The sequence below is a fragment of the Gopherus flavomarginatus genome, chromosome 1, assembly GCF_025201925.1.
Source record: "Gopherus flavomarginatus isolate rGopFla2 chromosome 1, rGopFla2.mat.asm, whole genome shotgun sequence".
Lineage (NCBI taxonomy): Eukaryota > Metazoa > Chordata > Testudines > Testudinidae > Gopherus > Gopherus flavomarginatus.
Genome location: NC_066617.1, coordinates 339,250,978 through 339,270,821, shown reverse-complemented (window position 1 = coordinate 339,270,821; position 19,844 = coordinate 339,250,978). Strand labels below are relative to the sequence as shown.

Sequence of the window (19,844 nt, the reverse complement as noted above, 5' to 3'; positions counted from 1 at the left end):
TAGTGCCAAATTCATTTTTCTTTCAATTTTTGTCACACCTGCAAACTGAGCACTTGAAACTTCTGCAAAGACTTACTAACCTGGTGATGGTCTTGAACTCTGGGTTCCTGGAGCATCCTTCTCCCCTTCTTGAAAACTATAAAAACTAATATAGTCTTTTACAACAACATTAGCTGTGAATGGGGACAAATTGAGTTCTCTCTAAAGCAACCTCTTACAAGAATCCTGTGAGGTTCCAAAGGTGGATACAAAGGTCTTCAGTTCACCTGCAGGTCAGTACCCTCTATTGGATGTTTGACATTTTTGCCCAGTTTCTCATGGTGATCATTCACTTAACCTTCTTTCAAGAACTATGCAGGTCAACTTGTCACACCCATCTAAAACTATAATTTCAGCACTTAGTTCTCACCACAATGTGATGGGTCATATATGTTACTTGTTTCAGGTGTCAGTTTTATCATCTGATTCAGAATTTGATAGTGCTCACATCAAAGTGTGATCTTTTGGTACCTCCATCTTACATTCATCTATTAAAAAGCACTGTGGTGGGCTGTAGGTGTGCCTTCTGGAGTGCATCCTTCTTCCTATCAGGAGACACTGAACTACTTCACAAAGCACATTTCCAAAAGTCACGCACCCTTCCCCAGTTCCCATTATATTCATCAACATGGTGACTGGTGCAAAAAAAGCTAGAACATTGGATCTGATCTGTCCTCTGCAGCCATACAACCTCATCTGGGTCTATTCCTTGCTGGCTGGGTCACTGTGCAACCTGTGCGGGCATTGCTTTTCTGAGCACAGTTATATAATATATGTAAAATTTCCTTCTCAACTGGTGAATCAGTCTTCAGTCCTGGTAGGATTCCCTTTGCATTCCCTCTGAGCTCTGGTAATAAATGAGATGGTGGTCTTTGCATTGCTGTTTGACCAGCTCCTTCAGTTCTTCTGAACCCTGGAATCCAACCCTCAGTCCCATAGATGCCAGTCTCCAGGAGCGGGGAGTACATCTAAAGTAACATTTTATGCTGTGACACCTGGTCTTAACAAAAGTAAAAGCATATCTTCAACCGTTTGGACCTATCAGGTGAGCTTTTGCAGGACTGACAAATCACACAGAAGTGGCGTATGTTGTTAGAAAGCAAAAAATGAAAAGCAATTGACTCCTTTTGAAAAGCAAAGCTATATGTTCCTGGGGAGAAATTCAGTTATCTTCTCCGAAGATCAACAGCTCAAATGAAGGAAACTGTCAGAATGGATTGTCTTAGCCATCAGTCACTGGCCCCAGGTGAACAGCGTTTGAAGTTTTTCACTGAATTTATCATCTGCACGGCATACGGTCAATAGATTTTCTCACATCAAGAAATAATACAAAGCTTCCCTGCATTTCCCTCTCAAAACTTTGACCCTTCAGCGCTGGGCTGGGATGCTTTCTTCTTGAATTGGGAACAGACTAACTATTCCCACTTTTCCCCCTTGTTTCAAGGATTTTGAAGAAGAGCAGACAATGCCAAGCTTGATAACCCCAGGTGAATATGGATGCCTTGGTTCTCCCAGCTCTTGAACATCATAGTGGAGCCTTGGCTGGTGTCTTCTTCTTTCCTATTCAGGTAGACTCATTGAAATGTCTACCGTTTGGTTAGTTGTTATTGCTGGGGGGGTTGTTTTTGTTTTGTTTTAATTAGCAAAAGTGATTACATAATATTAAAGGCTAATGATTTGCCAAACATCATTCTTTCACATACTTTTGCATGTTTTACAAGATGAAAACGTACAGGATGGGTTAACTTTTAAAGTTTTTTATTTTTAAATATATGTTTTTCTAAGGTTTTTACAATAAGTTGGTGGGAGGGTACACTTTAAATAGATTGGTTCCATGATGAGTTTCGTACAATGTGAATTAGATAGCCTTAGTTTAATATTGAATTATTTTAGCTTATTACAATAGCTTAGGTAATTATTATTTATTTAGAGTTTAATTCTCACCTACTGTGAGGAAAGAAATAGGCTCCCACTTTGAGAAATGAGATATCTTTGTGTCGTTCATTTAAGGTATTCTGATGCAACTAATTATGATACCTTCTCAGTACTTCTGTTTCTTGTCATCCTCTGAACATGAATAGCTGTCACTTACGTTCTTTTTCAGAGATTTGTTTAACTTTATTTCCTAGCAGCCTCTTGTTTTTAAAAGCAACACTGTCAGAGCTGGTAAACCTAAAATTATCTCTGTCAGCTTTGTTTTGGTACATGTCATGCAGGGGCTTACTTGTGAGCTAGAGGAATAACTGAATCTTACAAGAATGCTTCACTCAAGGCTAAGACATGAGATATTTCCATGATCTAATATGATCTCTAGAAAACTAGGAATATATCCATATTGCACCCATAGTTCTTCACACTGCTTGTTACTTCTATTACATTATTGCTCGGTTTGCCTAGTTAGGATCAAGGCTCCATTGTGTTAGGGACTGTACATACACAGAATAAAACATAGTTTCTGGTCTGAAAGGTAATGTTAGAAAAGTCAGTATCAAAAAAGAACTGGCTTGAATATTGAAAGCAAAGTGGTTTTTCAAGAAGGGTGGTGACTAGTGGGCCACCACTGATGATTAGGCCTAGTTGAGTTATTGTACGTATTGAAAACTTGATATAGCATATAGTGAAGAAAGACTATAATTCATTATACTTTTTGAATTTCCGTATGAGTAGATGTGAAGAATATTAACCAATAGGATTGAGTATACGGTCAGTAGTCATATGCTATAAATCACTGTATAGGAGAAAATTGTGGGTTATTGTCGAATATGGAAATATAGCACTTGGACACAATGCTTATCCCTGAGGAAGATATTTCCAAATGGATTCACTCCAATGATAAGCCTCTGCTCTGTCATTTTCTTATACTGAGCATACTGCAACTGCAGCTGAGCAGGACTTTCCCTGCAATTGCAGCTCTGATCTGCTACAAACAAGGTCTTGTCTGGCACCTGAACTGAGAGCTGGGAGACAGCCCGAAGCTGGTGTTAATAGGACCTTCATGTATATTCTGGAGTGTCTAGTAAAATTGCTTTTAACAATTTAAAACACTATAGAATATAGGCTGTTAGACTAAAATGAGGTAAATATGTTTAAAAATTTGCTCCACTCTTTTTTTAAATGCAAATTTTAAATATGGTTTATGTTTGACATCTGTTGATTTGTCATCATAGGGTTTCTACAGCATCTAACACCTCACTATCTTAGGCTCAGTTTAGTTTTTCTTATTAGATGCGGACCTTTCAAAGCCAATTTGCAGCAGCCTCATCAGCAAAGTGAAAGCCCTCAATTCACCATCAAATCTGGTCAGAGGGCAGTCATCAGTGATGTGTGACATTGTCTGTCTTTGGCAACAGCTGCATGTGGGATTCTTTTGCTGGACCAAAATGTACAGGCTGGCTGCATATTAACCCTTCCCCAATCAAAATCAGTTAAGAAGGGTTGTTGAATGGCATAGCAAATCAAAGCCAGGTACACATATGGTCAGGACAGTTATAAGAGGCTGGTTTATGATGGCAGCTGCAGACCATTCTTCACACTACATAGACTTGGCAGAGAAATCTGGGCAGGACAAGTGGGCCCACAGTGAGTGCCTTGATGACAAGTGCGCTCTTGGGTGGTTGAACGTGTCTGTGTATAGTGGTAGGCTCGGATTTGCCCTAATCTTCTCAACGATTCTGGCTGTTGCAGTCTCACAACAGATGTGTGGAGGAGTGATGTTGCTTAACATGGGGAGTCATGGTACTGGTGTGCACATGATTGCAACGTAGTTATGTGTCAACCAACTTGACGTGTGTTGAATGGAGCTAGATTGGAGCACTGTATTTTGGTGCATAGTAACAGAAGGCTAAACCGGATGATTGGGTAGTTTGAGCATTTGCTCCCTAAGAAGTGCTGGCCAGTTTGCTTAGAAGGTTGTCGTGTGTCCTCACCTTAGCTGCGGTTTCCCTCAACTGATTAAGGTGTGTGAGAGAAATGCAGTGTTGCCAAGCACAAAATTATCACTGAAGCATGCGCTTAAATCCTTTTTACATAACTTTAAGCATATACTTAATGCTTTACTGAATTAGGTCAAAGTGTTCAACATCAAAGTGACATGCTGCAGCAAATCATGGATGAAATTCATCCTGGTGAAGCAGGCTTGTGCAGGGTCATCCCAATCACTTAGGCCCTCATCAAAGCAAGACAAGTCCATAAGATTTGTATGGTGGTACTGCCACAATGGAATTAACCTGAGCCTATGTCAAAACTTCCTGTATTCTTTTACTCCAATTCTTCTCTTTCTGTATCTTACTTGGAAGATAAGGAGACACAACACTCTTGTACTTCTCATCGATCCAGTTTAGGAGTATCAGGTTTGTGCTTGAATCATACGGATGGGTCATTAGAGCATGGGTACTTCTACCTGTGCTACCAGATCTTTCTCACTGAAAAACCAAATATTCTCTATCCAAATAACTGAAGGGTTCGTATGCTAGGTAGTGTAGATCATGATACCTTATTAAGTACTGATGTTGAATGCTCTAAGGAAGTGCAGTCTCTCAAAGCTCAGCAAGGAACTGTTATTCTCTGAAATGAAAGCCATTTCATTTTGGCCTTGACTAAACAGTTGTCACTTGTCATCATTTCCTGAGATTGTGAACTTTGAAGAAGTCTTTTCCCAATATTAGGGTGCACTTGGGAGCTGTTTCTGCTTATCGTCTACAAGTAAATTTAATCTCTCTTTAGTCTTCCGGTTGTTATGGTGGGTAGTTTTGTTTTGTTTTTTTAAGTTCTGAAAGTTCCATATTTGATCCTCCAACATATGTGATGTCTGTATAAATGTGTAATCAATTGATTGCAATTGAACTAGGATAAAAAATGTGGTTCTAACATTAGCACATTTTTGTGGTCACTAAGATCAGTCATAGCAACTAAAGCAGTCCCATATCCATAATAGCATCTGTCCTATTTGTCTTTCTGTTTCATTTTGCAATATGAATTTGTTATATTATAGTACCTTATTTATATGCCAAAGTGGTCTTTTGTATCAATCAGAAGTTTTAAAAAAACACGTAGTCTTTTAGGAAATGATGTTTTGTTCTAGCTATATATGTAGCTGGTTTATCTTTGAGTGAAAGGAGTTTATTTCTAAGGAACATTCTATTTTTTATTGTTGATTTTTTTTTTTTTTAATATTTGTCCAATTGCAGGAATAAAAGAGTTGTCCCCACCACCCCTGAATCTAAAACGTCTGTATAAAGAGACATTGGAGATTGAGCCCGTCTTGATAATTATTTCCCCCGGTGCTGATCCTTCTCAAGAACTACAAGAACTTGCCAGTGTGGAAAGACATGGAGAGTGCTACCACCAGGTTGGTCTCAGATATGCATAATGATAGAATATAATGTTTGTGTTTAAAATATACAATGGTCATAGCAGTGTTTTTAATTTCTATTTTTAACTGAAAAAGTAAAATCAGAGATTAAAGTAATATTCAGTACTACTGATCTTCATTTTCTTTAGGAAATTCTGTAAAATAGTTTGAGAATCTTAAAAACTAAGTATTAGTTAATTGATAGCTGATGATAGTTTTTGTACAGTACTTTGCTCTTTCAAGTCTGCCCAATAGATCATTCAAGATGGCTTCTCTGGGGAAGTACTTAGATATAAGAGGTGCGTGTTTTGTGACAGCATGAAGTCTTATCACTGACCAGCACAACAGATGCTTTCTTGCCTGGGTGAAAGCTGAACTTGTCTCCACATGTTGTTTGCTCTGCACTGCACTGCATTTCAGTACAAAAGGTCAATTGATTTGACAAAGGAGTCTGAAGATCATTTTTCAAGAGCAGGTCTCATCAGCACGATATAGCCTGACTCTGGATTGCATCTGAAAATCCAGCTATGAATAAACAGAAGACTTCAACCTTCTCTAAGCCTCTCAGTTTCAAATATAGAGAATATTTGGTATCATTGAATGCAGCTCTTAAAAAGATGCCCAGCAAGGATGAGAAGGGCTCATCTCCAAAAGTCAGCTGCTTAAAGCTGACCAAAATTAGCTACAATTGGGTTCATGATATGTGTGTAACCTGACAGCAATTAACCTTTTAAGGTCTTCCCATAAAACTGATGTACTCATCCCCAATGGGTATTTGAATGTGAAGTACTCCACTTTGGATCTGAATCAATCTTCCTCAACTCCTCTGATAACATAACAGGTTAGGGGCAGTTTAATCTTGCCTCTCAGCAGTCTTTGAATTTGTACTTTTTTCTCAACTGAACACTAGTGTGATCTGTCCCTCCTCGCATACTCTAAAGATTCAAGTCTCTCTGGGATCCCACATTATTATTAATATATAAGAGCAGCTTTCTCGCTCTTCATCTTCTGACACATCTGATATTAGCTCTGTGTGATTGGATCAAAAAATGTCCTTCCCCTCTTTGCCATCCCATATAATGTTTTGGAATGATATCTGGACAAAGAGTGACATTCTTATGGTAAATCTTCTGGATGTTGTTCTATTAAAAAAGATTGAAAGAGAAGCACTAAGTCTCCAAAATCATCTTCCCCAAACATTCCACATAGTAGATAGAATCTCTGATTTTTTTATTTATCTCATAAATCATCTCTGTAAACTGATAGAGTAATTTTGAGTCAACGGGGAATGATAGGGAACAGACCACTGAGGGTTTAGCATCTCCTTCCACTTTACCTGATAACTTAATCATCTTTTCCTTATCACCTCCTGATTATTCAAAAGCATTCCAAAATAAGGTATCATATGTTTGGCTTATACACTGGACATCCCTGCATCACCAGTCCAAGCGAGGCCCACAAACTCTTTGATTTATTTGAACTCAGGGATAAAAAGCATGACAACTCTTCCATCAATAGATGTCTACTGGAATTATCCACAGAGTCATGGTTCTCCTTACCTCTGTTTCATCAGTGACAGACAAGCCAAGACAGATTTTAGTAGCTCTTTGACATCATCTTAACTGTCTTGCACCATGTTCCTTGTTATTTGACAGTCTCTGTTAGATGGTAGGAGAGCTTGGTTGAACATTCATTAAGAGTAGTGTAATAGACATCTGGCACAGATGCCTATTCCATTAACTCAGCAGTTTCACTGAGATGGGGAAAGGGAAATCTTGTCTTCATACATTATTCCTCAGAAAGTTCAGTTTAAGATTTTTGATTTTCCATTTGGAAGTGCTAATTTATTTAGCAGCTGAACAGACAGCACTTTAAGAAAATTAAGACGACAAGGTCCTATGCTAGGTCATTTATATTTTCCCCACTCTTCTCATAGAAAGAAAACAGGCTTGTTTCTCCTATCCTTTACCAGTTTTACAGTGATGTAACTCCATTATCTTCAATATAATTATTCCTAATTTACATCCATGTGAGTAGAAGAGAATCAAGTCTATCTTTTCTGCTACCAAAGGTGGTATCAGTAATCTCAGTACCAGCAGTGTCACACTATCAGAGTTCAGTGTCTAACAAAGGAATTTATATGTCAACCTGAAAGGGAAACAATGCTGCCATCACGCAGCAGCATCAGCTTTTTCAGTACCAAGCACTGATTTTGATATTTTGGCTACTGAGCTCCAATCCAATCTGTTGCAAAGACCCATCTCCATATCCATCCTTATGTGGCAACAGACTCCTTTTTAATCCCATCATAATTATGTTAGACCAGTGGTTCCTGTAGATCATAAAGGATATGCCAGCTAGATCAAATCCCTTTCATCTGTCTAGAATGCACAATTCTATGTATTGATGCATGTACACTCCCTTACACTCAGATGTTTGTAATGTTTGGGAGATTTACACAGCTTGTTCTACTCCTACAATGGGAATCTTCAAAGGAAAAAAATTAGAGAATTCTAGTTAATGATGAATAACTTTTCTATTTTGTATTTATAATCTAATTTTAAGTAGAGTGTTTTGTTTTCACTGTTGAACAAAATATTAAGGCATAATAAATTCCCAATAAAAATGTGTTCCTTTTTGCAGGTTGCAATGGGCCAAGGCCAAGCTGACTTAGCCATTCAAACTCTAAAAGAATGTGCACACAGTGGAGAATGGCTTTGTTTAAAGAACTTGCATCTTGTTGTATCTTGGCTTCCTATTTTGGAAAAGGTGAGAATAACTGCATCAGAGTCATCTGTGTCATTTCAGAAACCTCTGGCAACTTCCATGCTAAGTATGCAAAGTTGATGACTGTAAAATGAGGGTCTGGAACAGAAAATTTGCAGGTTTCCTAGTCACCAGTGTGATTACATGTTTGAAATCAAAGAGAAACACACTTCGTTTGATGTGTTTTTTACTTTAATTTTCATTGGGTATAGAAAATGAACTATTTCCTTAGAGCCCTATTCTGCCACTCTTATGATGAAATAGTATTTAATTATCACTGGTCTACAATTTTTGAGAAATCGTCTACTTCAGAGATAAAATGTGATATTTATTATGTATTTTGATGTGCTGAATTCAAATATGACAGTTAACTGATTGGCTACTGTTTCTAAGATATTTAAGTTTTTACATTTTATGTCTATGTATATTGTGTAGATAGTAGAGTTTTAATCATAAATTGTAAACCTAGGTCTTTTCATGTGTTTATGGTTGCTTTACATGATAATATTTCACCTGTCCTGTTTATGTAACACTTTAAAAATCAGCAAAAGGGTTATATAAATAAAATTTATTATGAAACAAATGGCAAAAAACTATTATGTACGTAGTTTAGTCCTATTCAGTGTCTACTTGGCGCTTCTTGGCTTGTCTCTTGTTTTCTTTAAATGGAGCATCTTTTGTCTGCAAGCATTGATGGGCTCCATTTGCCCTGATAGCCTGCCAGGAGATTCCACTGCTGTAGTCTGGAGCCCAACAGCTCTGCCTTACTCTTGGGTAGTTCCAAATCCCTAACAAGGTCATTCAGTTCACCTTGTGTTATGAGGTGTGGTTCAGAGGAGGAGGATGGGAGAAAATGTGGGTCCTGTGACATTGATGGTTCAGGACCAGAAGTTTCATCCTCTTCCTCTTCCTCGTTTGACTCAAGTGAGAATGATTCTGGTGCATCAGGAACCGGCAGTCCTTCTCCGTGGGGTACTGGGCATATAGCTGATAGAATGTTTGGATAATGCACAGTCTACTTTTTCTTCTTTGACACACCTTTCCCAACTGGAGGCAGCATGTAGAAGTAACAATTGCTGGTATGATCTGTTGGCTCTCTCCAAATCATTGGCACTACAAAAGGCATAGATTTCCTTTTCCTGTTCAGCCGCTGGCGAAGATATGTTGCACAAGTGTTGCAGCATATGTGTGGGGCCCACCTCTTGTCCTGATCTCCAATTTTGCAGCCAAAATAAAGGTGATAGGCTTTCTTAACCATAGTGGTTATACTGCGCTTTTGTGATGCAAAAGTCACTTCACCACAAACATAGCAGAAGTTATCTGCACTGTTCACACAAGTACGAGGCATCTCTGCTCACTTTGGCTAAACAGAATTGTGTCCCTTTGCAAAATCAAACACTGACAAATAAGAGAGCACGACACTGTATGATTTCTAGAGCTGATATAGGGCAATTTCTTCAGCAGAGTGATGTAAACTTCGTTATGATTGCATCATCCATGACTTCTAGGAATAACACGATGCAATTCATATCATGTATGATGCAATACCAGCTTCAGATTGCATCATTCATTGTTTTGCCTCAAAAGCAAGTACTGTCCAAACCCAGTCATAGATTTATTCATAGATCCAGTCAAAGATGTATTTTAGTCATTTCTAGTTTAAATTGATATCTCTTCCCTTTATAACTCACTTATCCTGCGCCATTCCCAAGTCAAGGGTCGTATATACTGACCCAATAGCATATCTTGAAAACTAGAGCCAATCAACAATTTTAAGCATCATTTTCGTTCTCAGTGACCCAGAATTAGTAAAGTTGGACTACATTTATTTCAGAAGGATTTTGGCTGTAGAGCAGTGTTATTTGAGTAGTCCCATTGTGACTCGTGCATGCCTGAGAATGTGTACTGCTTAAAGCAACAGCGTCAGCTCAGAATCCAGTTTTTTTATTTAATTTTAAGTACTATACCTGCCTCTGAGTCTTCCTGCTGTTTTTTGTTGCTTTGCAATCATATTTTCCTGTATTTATAAGAAGATACTCTTCCGTGTTGTGTGAAAGACTCACACAGAGAGGAGAAAACTAACTATAAAACTGTAATAGTAAAATAGCTATATACTAAGTGCTATGAAATCTACAAAGTAAACCAACCTAAAAAAATGATTTTCTCCAATCTGTCAATTATTGTAAATCCAGATGTTGCTTGAAACAACAGTAGGTGTTTTCAGACAGAAATATGATTTTAAATTGATAGTATCCCTTTAAACTTTTACTGTGCTGCAGAATCAAATATTCATAATTTTAATACAATACATCTCCTTTTTAAAATAGGAATTGAATACTCTTCAGCCCAAACCTAATTTTCGTCTGTGGCTTACTGCTGAAGTTCATCCAAAATTTACTCCGATTTTGCTTCAGTCAAGTCTGAAAATAACATATGAGGTAAGATTTCTAAGAAACGTTTTTATTGTATAGCTACAGACAAGTATTAATGCACTGATGAGAGATGAAATAACAAGCATATGTCTTATAGAAGAAATTTCAGCAAATTTTAAGTGTGATGCACTCTATATGATTTTATGAAAATATGCTAATGAGTGTGAATATAATGTAACTGGAATATGCTTCCTAGAAAAGGTCTCTTGTAAGGTAGCATTACAAAGCTTATAATCTACTGAGTGTGGTCATCCTATTTGTATGTATATATGTATCATTCTTGTATCTGAAACTAGAAATATGAAATATAACTCTGAGGGCCTATTGTAGTTGTGCAAAGTGTTGGCCATTCATGTTCGGAAACTTGATGGCTCCCATCAACCAGGACAATTGACTGTGGATGGCTCTGTTTGCTTGCAGGCCTTCCTGTGAGTCAGGCGGGAGGAATGAAACCTTAAAGTCTTACAGTGATATGTGATCATGTCACCTGAACTGGAATCCTTCTTTAACCTGGTGCTTTTCCATTTAGAAGGAGGGGTAGGAACTCAGAGAGGGACAAAGGATTCCCGCCTTGTGCAAAAGATATATAAGGAGGTAGAACAGAACAAAGGGAGTGGCAGTCATGAGAAATCCCCTAGCTACCGCCTGTGCTAGAACAAGGGCTGTACCAGGGGAAAGAATTGTGTCCAGACTAGGATGGTGTCCAGTCTGTGATAGAAGCTTATTGAAACATCTCTGAGGGTGAGATTTTATCTGTATTCAGTTTTCTTACTGTATTAGGCTCAGACTTGCATGTTTTATTTTATTTTGCTTGGTAATTTACTTTGCTCTGTCTGTTATTACTGGGAACTTAAATCCTACTTTTTGGATTTAATAAAATCACTTATTAATTAACCCAGACTATGTATTAATACCTGGGCAGGCAAACAGCTGTGCATATCTCTATCAATGTTATGGAAGGCGAACAATTTATGAGTTTATCCTATATAAGCTTTATACAGGGTAAAACTGATTTATTTGGAGTTTGGACTCCATTGGGGGCTGGGCATCTGAGCGTTCTTCCTCGAGTGATTGCTCATATCCATTCCAGTTAGGTGTGCGTGCACCGCAGGCACGTTCGTCAGAAGACTTTTACCCTAGCAACACTTGGTGGGTCAGCTGGGCGCCTCCTGGAGTGGCGCCTCTATGGCACCGGATATATACCCCAGCCAACCCAGCCACCCCTCAGTTACTTCTTACCGCTCGTGTCGGTCGTTGGAAAAGTGGAGCGTGGCTTAGCTGACCTCCACTTCCCTAGCTACTCGTAGTTTCTCGTTCGTTATTGTGTATATAGTTATAATCCTTAGATAGATAGATAGATAGATAGTTATACTTACGATACTTCTGTAATAACATAGTTAGCTTAGTAATAGTTAGAGGGGTTCGGGGATTACCCCTTCCCCACACCCGGTGCTGGGGCCCATGCCCGGCTCACCGGGTTTCAAACCGTGCTCGGTCTGCCACAAGCCGATGCCGACAGAAGATCCGCACGACTCCTGTTTGAAGTGCCTCGGGGAATCACACTTGACAGTTAAGTGCCCCATTTGCAAGGCTTTCAAGCCACGAACAAAAAAGGAGCGGGACATCAGGCTTAAACAGCTTCTCATGGAGGCGGCTCTCACCCCTCCACCCTTGGCACCGAGTGCTGGTCAGTCGGTAAGCAGAAGCGCCTCCTCGGCACCGGACCGCACTGGTACGGCCAAAGCCTCTCAGCACCAGACGTCGCCGGCACCGAAGTCAGTTCCACGACGCTCCCTCTCCCTGAGGTTGAGGAAGGCCAAGACTCCTGCTGCTTCGGCACCGCCCGCACTGCAGCCAGAGAGTGCGCCTAAGTCGGATCGCCCAGCACCGACACCCACTGCGGCACCGACTAAGTCGGCACCATCGATTTGTGTCCCACAAGGGCCATCGAGTCCGGCGTCTGTTAGCTCCCTGGCGCGTGCAGCGGTAGAGCTCACCATATCGTCCACGCCAGAGACGTTCTCAGCGGCGAGGGACCTGATCACCTTGACAGACTCGGCACTGCCTCTACCCCTGGCACCGCCGGTGCGGGTAATTCAGTCCATAGGCAAACCAACCTTGATTAGACCACCCTCTGTCGGCACAGCGGACTGGCACCGCTCACGATCGCGGTCCCGCAGACACTCCAGGTCCAAGTGTTCCCCTCCCCTCAACGCCGCTCGCAGTCCTGGCACCGTTCCACTACACGGTACCGGTCAGACTCACGGCACTGGTCGGTATCCCGTTCGCCGGCTCACTACTCATGGCACGCTCCAGATCTCTGCACCGCTCCAGGCACCGTGCCTCCCGAAGCCATTCACGATGCAGGGATTCGAGATCTCGGTCGACCTCCCGGCACCGATCTGGTCGCAGGTCCCGATCTCGCTCCCGGTACCAATGTGCTTCCCGGCACCGGTCCCTGATACGTAGTGGAGCAAGGTCCGTTGGAACATCTGCCCAAGGCTTCTCCGCTATTCCATGGCCATCCAGACACACTTCGATGTCGTCCCACGCGGACAGCTACTATGCCCAAGACTGCAAGTCGGATGTTGTCACAACCTAGTCCCAGATTTGGACCTTAGCGTCCAAAATATGGGGGTTAGCATGAAAACCTCCAAGCTTAGTTACCAGCTTGGACCTGGTACTGCTGCCACCACCCAAAAAATTAGAGTGTTTTGGGGCACTCTGGTCCCCCCAAAAACCTTCCCTGGGGACCCCCCGACCCAAATCCCTTGAGTCTCACAACAAAGAGAAATAAACCTTTTCCCTTCTCCCCCTCCCTTCCAGGTGTTCCTGGAGAGATACACAGAAGCAAACTCCGTGAGTCTAAACAGAGGGACTCCACCCTCCCCGTTCCCCAGTCCTGGAAAACAGAATTACTTCCCTCTTCACTCAGAGGGTATGCAAAGTCAGGCTAGTACATTTAACCCACACAGATGTCCCCCTGACTTCATCCTCCCACCAATTCCCTGGTGAGTACAGACTCACTTTCCCTGGAGTTCCTCACTAAAGAAAAACTCCAACAGGTCTTAAAAGAAAGCTTTATATAAAAAGAAAGAAAAGTACATACAAATGGTCTCTCTGTATTAAGGTGACAAATACAGGGTCAATTGCTTAACAGAAATATGAATAAACAGCCTTATTCAAAAAGAATACAAATCAAAGCACTCCAGCAACTATAAACATGTAAATACAAAAGAAAAACAATAACCCTTATTGTTTTTATGATCTCTGTACTCACAACTTGGAAACAGAAGATTAAAAAGCAGGAAACAGAAATCACTTCTCAAAGCAGAGAGACAGGCAGGCAGACAGACAAAGAACTCAGACACAAACTTTCCTCCACCCAGAGTTGAAAAAATCCGGTTTCCTAATTGGTCCTCTGGTCAGGTGCTTCAGATTACTTTTTTTTCAGGTGAAAGAGACATTAACCCTTAGCTATCTGTTTATGACACGCCCCACAAATTGCAGACAGTAGGGAAGCTCACTGGCGGCGATTTCCTTCTAGAACTTTAAAATAAACAGATTAATACAACACATGCACCTTTACATATACCACTAAGTATATAACTAACAGACTTCTACATTTTAAGAACACTTTTTAACTACTGAATTCTGGGAAACTCTCACGGGAGAGAGCATCAGCTACTTTGTTAGAAGCTCCTGAGATGTGCTGAATTTCAAAATCAAAATCTTGGAGAGCTAAACTCCAACGAAGAAGTTTCTTGTTGTTCCCCTTGGCAGTATGAAACCACTTTAGCGCAGCATGGTCAGTTTGTAGCTGGAACCGCCATCCTCAAACATATGGGCATAGCTTTTCCAGGGCGTACACAATGGCGTAGCATTCCTTTTCACTGACTGACCAGTGACTTTCCCTCTCAGACAGTTTCTTGCTGAGAAACACGACAGGATGGAAGTTGTGATCTGTTGCTTCCTGCATGAGAACTGCTCCTATACCACGCTCAGATGCATCCGTGGTTACTAGGAATGGCTTGTCAAAGTCCGGGGCCCTGAGCACAGGGTCAGACATGAGCGTCGCCTTAAGCTGGGTAAAGGCCTTTTGACACTCATCAGTCCACTTTACTGCATTTGGCTGGGTCTTTTTGGTCAGGTCGGTCAGTGGGGCAGCGATTTGGCTGTAGTGTGGTACAAATCGCCTGTAGTATCCGGCCAAGCCTAAGAAGGATTGGACCTGTTTCTTTGACCTTGGGACAGGCCACTTTTGGATAGCATCCGCCTTGGCCTGTAGGGGGTTTATGGTTCCTCGACCCACCTGGTGCCCCAGGTAAGTCACTCTTTTTTGGCCTATTTGACACTTTTTAGCCTTAACAGTTAGTCCGGCCTGCCCGATGCGCTCAAAGACCTTTTCCAGGTGTAGTAGGTGTTTGGGCCAGGAGTCTGAAAAAATGGCCACATCATCGAGGTAGGCAACTGCAAATTCTCCCAGTCCTGCTAGTAGACCATCTACCAGCCTCTGGAAGGTGACGGGTGCATTTCGAATGCCGAAAGGAAGGACATTGAATTCATACACCCCCGCATGGGTGACGAATGCTGACCTTTCCTTGGCAGGTTCATCTAGCGGTACTTGCCAGTACCCCTTGGTTAAGTCTATTGTAGAGATGAATTGAACACGTCCCAACTTCTCCAATAGCTCATCGGTGCATGGCATTGGATAGTTGTCCGGACGAGTTACCGCATTTAGCTTACGGTAGTCCACGCAAAAGCGTATTTCCCCATCTGGTTTCGGTACCAGAACCACTGGAGATGCCCATGCACTGGTAGATGAGTGGATTATACCCATCTGTAGCATGTTCTGGATCTCCCGTTCTATAGCAGCTTGGGCATGAGGAGACACCCGGTAGGGTGGGGTTCTAATGGGGTGAGCATTACCTGTATCAATGGAGTGGTATGCCCATTCAGTCCAACCAGGGGTGGCTGAGAACAATGGGGCGAAGCTAGTGTACAGCTCCTTGATTTGTCGCCGCTGCAGACATTCCAGGGTGGTTGAGAGGTTCACCTCTTCCACGCCACCGTCTTTTTTCCCTTCGTAGTAGACACCGTCAGGCCACTCAGCATCATCTCCCTGGACTGTAAACTGACAAACCTGTAAGTCTCTGGAACAGAAAGGCTTGAGAGAATTAACATGGTACACTCTAGGCTTTAGTGAGGAATTGGGAAATGCTATGAGGTAGTTCACAGTTCCCAGGCGCTCTTGGACCGTGAATGGCCCTTCCCATGAGGCTTCCATCTTATGGGCCTGTTGCACCTTCAAGACCATAACCTGGTCTCCCACCTTGAAGGAACGTTCTCTGGCATGTCTGTCATACCAGGCCTTTTGCTCTTCCTGAGCATCCTTTAGGTTTTCTCTAGCAAGGGCTAAAGAGTGTCGGAGGGTGCTTTGTAGGTTGCTTACAAAGTCCAGAATGTTAGTCCCTGGAGAAGGCGTAAACCCCTCCCATTGCTGCTTCACCCACTGTAATGGCCCCTTAACCTCGTGACCATACACCAGTTCAAACGGTGAAAACCCTAAACTGGGATGTGGTACAGCCCTGTAGGCAAACAGCAACTGCTGCAACACTAGGTCCCCATTATTGGAGTATTCGTTGACGAATTTACGTATCATGGCCCCCAAAGTTCCATTAAACCTTTCCACCAGGCCATTGGTTTGATGGTGGTACGGGGTGGCAACCAAGTGATTCACCCCATGAGTTTCCCACAGTTTTTGCATGGTCCCTGCCAGGAAATTAGATCCTGAATCCGTAAGGATGTCGGAGGGCCAACCTACCCTGGCAAAGATGTTTGTTAGGGCCAGGCACACAGTGTTAGCCTTGGTGTTGCCTAGAGCTACTGCTTCCGGCCATCGGGTAGCAAAGTCCACGAAAGTCAGTACATACTGCTTTCCTCTGGGTGTCTTTTTTGGGAAATGACCCAGAATATCCACAGCTACTCGCTGAAATGGGACCTCAATTATGGGGAGTGGCTGTAGAGGGGCCTTGACCTGGTCTTGGGGTTTTCCCACTCTTTGGCATACCTCACAAGACCGGACATACTTGGCAACATCCTTGCCCATCCCCTCCCAGTGGAAGGACTTCCCCAACCGGTCCTTGGTTCTGTTCACCCCAGCATGGCCACTGGGATGATCATGGGCTAAGCTTAAGAGCTTCCCCCGGTACTTAGTTGGAACCACCAACTGTTTTTGCGGCTGCCATTCTTCCCGGTGTCCACCAGAAAGAATCTCCTTGTATAAAAGTCCTTGGTCTATAACAAACTGGGATCGATTAGACGAGCTGAGAGGCGGTGGGGTGCTCCGTGCCGCCGCCCAAGCTTTCTGAAGGGTGTCATCTGCTTCCTGCTCAGTCTGGAACTGTTCCCTTGAGGCTGGGGTCACCAGTTCTTCCTCAGACTGTGGACTTGGGGTTGGTCCCTCTGGAAGCGATGTAGGTGATGGGGTTGTTTCCGTTGCTGGTGAACCGCTCTCCGCTGGTGCACCTGAGGGTATTTCAGGCTCTGGCTGAGCCTTTTGGGTATGGCTGACTGTTGCTTCTGCCAGTTCTGGCTCGCTGGCGTCCTCTGGTGTTGAGTTTGAAGATGAGATTGCAATTGCTGGTGCTGGTTGCTGTTCCAGTTCCGGGCCTGGGACTGGAGGTGCTGTGGCTGTTTCAGTGGTTTGCATGGAATCCGGGTCCACTACCTCTGTCTGGGTCTCTGGTAACACAGACGTGGTGTCTGTGGACGGCTCAGGAACAGGAATGGGTCTGGAAGCTTGCCTGGTTTGGCTACGTGTAACCATTCCCACTCGCTTGGCACGCTTCACCTGGTTGGCTAAGTCTTCCCCCAGTAGCATGGGTATAGGATAATTGTCATAGACTGCAAAAGTCCACATTCCTGACCAGCCTTTGTACTGGACAGGCAGTTCAGCTGTAGACAAGTCTACAGCTTGTGACATGAAGGGGTAAATGGTAACTTTGGCCTTTGGGTTGATGAATTTGGGGTCAACGAAGGATTGGTGGATAGCTGACACTTGTGCCCCCGTGTCTCTCTGCGCAGTAACCTTCTTTCCGCCCACTCTCAAATTTTCCCTTCGCTCCAAGGGTATTTGAGAGGCATCTGGTCCTGGGGATCTTTGGTGTGATGGTGGTGTAATGGACTGCACTCGGATGGCGTTCTTTGGACAGTTGGCCTTGATATGTCCCAGTTCATTACACTTAAAGCATCTTCCATCTGATGGGTCACTGGGCCGAGGTGAGTTACTGGAGACTGTTGAGGTGGAAGAATAGGGCGTCTGTGGCTTTACTTGGGTTGTATGTGGGGTCTTTGGCTGTCCTCGGTTGTAGGGTTTAAGGTCGGTGTGCCCCCTGGGGTATTCGTTCCCCTTGACCGTAGCTTTCTTGCTTTCTGCCACTTCCATCCATCTGGCTCCAATCTCCCCCGCCTCAGCGAGATTTTTGGGTTTTCCATCTTGTATGTACCGTGTTATGTCCTCAGGAACACCATCCAAGAACTGCTCCATTTGTATGAGGAGGTGCAGTTCTTCCAAGGTTTTAACATTGTGTCCTGATATCCAGGCCTCATAATTTTTCCCAACGTAGTAGGCGTGTTTGGGAAATGACACATCTGGTTTCCACTTTTGGGTTCTGAAACGCCAACGGGCATGATCCGGAGTTATCCCCATTCTGTATCTGGCCTTGGTTTGGAAAAGTTTATAGTCGTTCATGTGCTGCTTAGGCATTTCAGCTGCCACCTCTGCTAAAGGTCCACTGTGCTGTGGCCTCAATTCTACCATGTACTGGTCTTCAGGGATGCTGTACCCAAGACAGGCTCTTTCAAAATTTTCCAAGAAGGCCTCGGTGTCATCACCTGCCTTGTAGGTGGGCAAGTTCCTGGGATGTGGAACCATAATTGCCGAAGGATTGTTAGGATTGGCTGGCGCATGCAGCCCCGCTTGCGCTAAGTCCAGTTCATGTTTTCTCTGTTTTTCCTTCTCTTCACTTTCTTTTTGTTGTTTTTCCATTTCTCGGCGGTGGGCCATGTCTTCTTCTTCTTGTTTCCTTCTGTGGGCCACCTCTTCTTCTTCATGTTTCCTCCTGTGGGCCACCTCTTCTTCTTCTAGTTTTCTTTTGTGGGCTGCCTCTTTGGCTGCCTGTTCTCTTTTGTACGCTGCCAGTTTGATGCTTTCTTCCTTTTCTTTCAGCTCCACCTCTTTTTGTCTTTTTTCCAGTTCCTGTTTTCTTGTGTTGGGGTGCCCTCCGATGTTTATTGTCTGAACTGCAGGCTCTGTTGTCTCCTGGGGTCTGCCTAGCAACAGTGCCTTTTCCCTTTCTTCCTAACTAATTTTTTTCAATGTAAAGTAAACCAGAAAAACCACTTTATTTGCATGTATATAGTGCTGATATTTGCCTCCTAATGGGAGTGCTATTGTGTGACAAACCCTTAACAGTCTCTTAATGGTTGCTTGCTTAATATGCAAGCCACAACTGCCAGAGAGAGCAGAAAAAAAAATTCTCTCTGGTTCCTTTTAAAACCAAACCCTCTCTGCTAAAAAGCCCCTAGCAGAGAAAAGAAAAATATAATATTCCTACTGGCTTTTGGATTCTGTCAATCACACCACTGCAGACCATGTCACAACCTAGTCCCAGATTTGGACCTTAGCGTCCAAAATATGGGGGTTAGCATGAAAACCTCCAAGCTTAGTTACCAGCTTGGACCTGGTACTGCTGCCACCACCCAAAAAATTAGAGTGTTTTGGGGCACTCTGGTCCCCCCAAAAACCTTCCCTGGGGACCCCCCGACCCAAATCCCTCGAGTCTCACAACAAAGGGAAATAAACCTTTTCCCTTCCCCCCCCCCCCCAGGTGTTCCTGGAGAGATACACAGAAGCAAACTCCGTGAGTCTAAACAGAGGGACTCCACCCTCCCCGTTCCCCAGTCCTGGAAAACAGAATTACTTCCCTCTTCACCCAGAGGGTATGCAAAGTCAGGCTAGTACATCTAACCCACACAGATGTCCCCCTGACTTCTTCCTCCCACCAATTCCCTGGTGAGTACAGACTCACTTTCCCTGGAGTTCCTCACTAAAGAAAAACTCCAACAGGTCTTAAAAGAAAGCTTTATATAAAAAGAAAGAAAAGTACATACAAATGGTCTCTCTGTATTAAGGTGACAAATACAGGGTCAATTGCTTAACAGAAATATGAATAAACAGCCTTATTCAAAAAGAA

At 42.9% G+C, this 19,844-nt stretch overlaps 1 protein-coding gene across 2 annotated transcripts in view; it reads left to right on the top strand.

The window, feature by feature from the left end:
• The window catches only part of DYNC2H1 (dynein cytoplasmic 2 heavy chain 1), a 421,699-nt gene that overhangs the window by 225,479 nt on the left and 176,376 nt on the right, over nt 1-19,844 (top strand). For both annotated transcript variants that reach the window (XM_050927645.1, XM_050927637.1), the window contains exons 76-78: nt 5,226-5,386; nt 8,033-8,158; nt 10,483-10,593. In XM_050927645.1, coding sequence (XP_050783602.1) covers nt 5,226-5,386; nt 8,033-8,158; nt 10,483-10,593 — 398 coding nt within the window. The remainder of the gene's footprint in view (nt 1-5,225; nt 5,387-8,032; nt 8,159-10,482; nt 10,594-19,844) is intronic.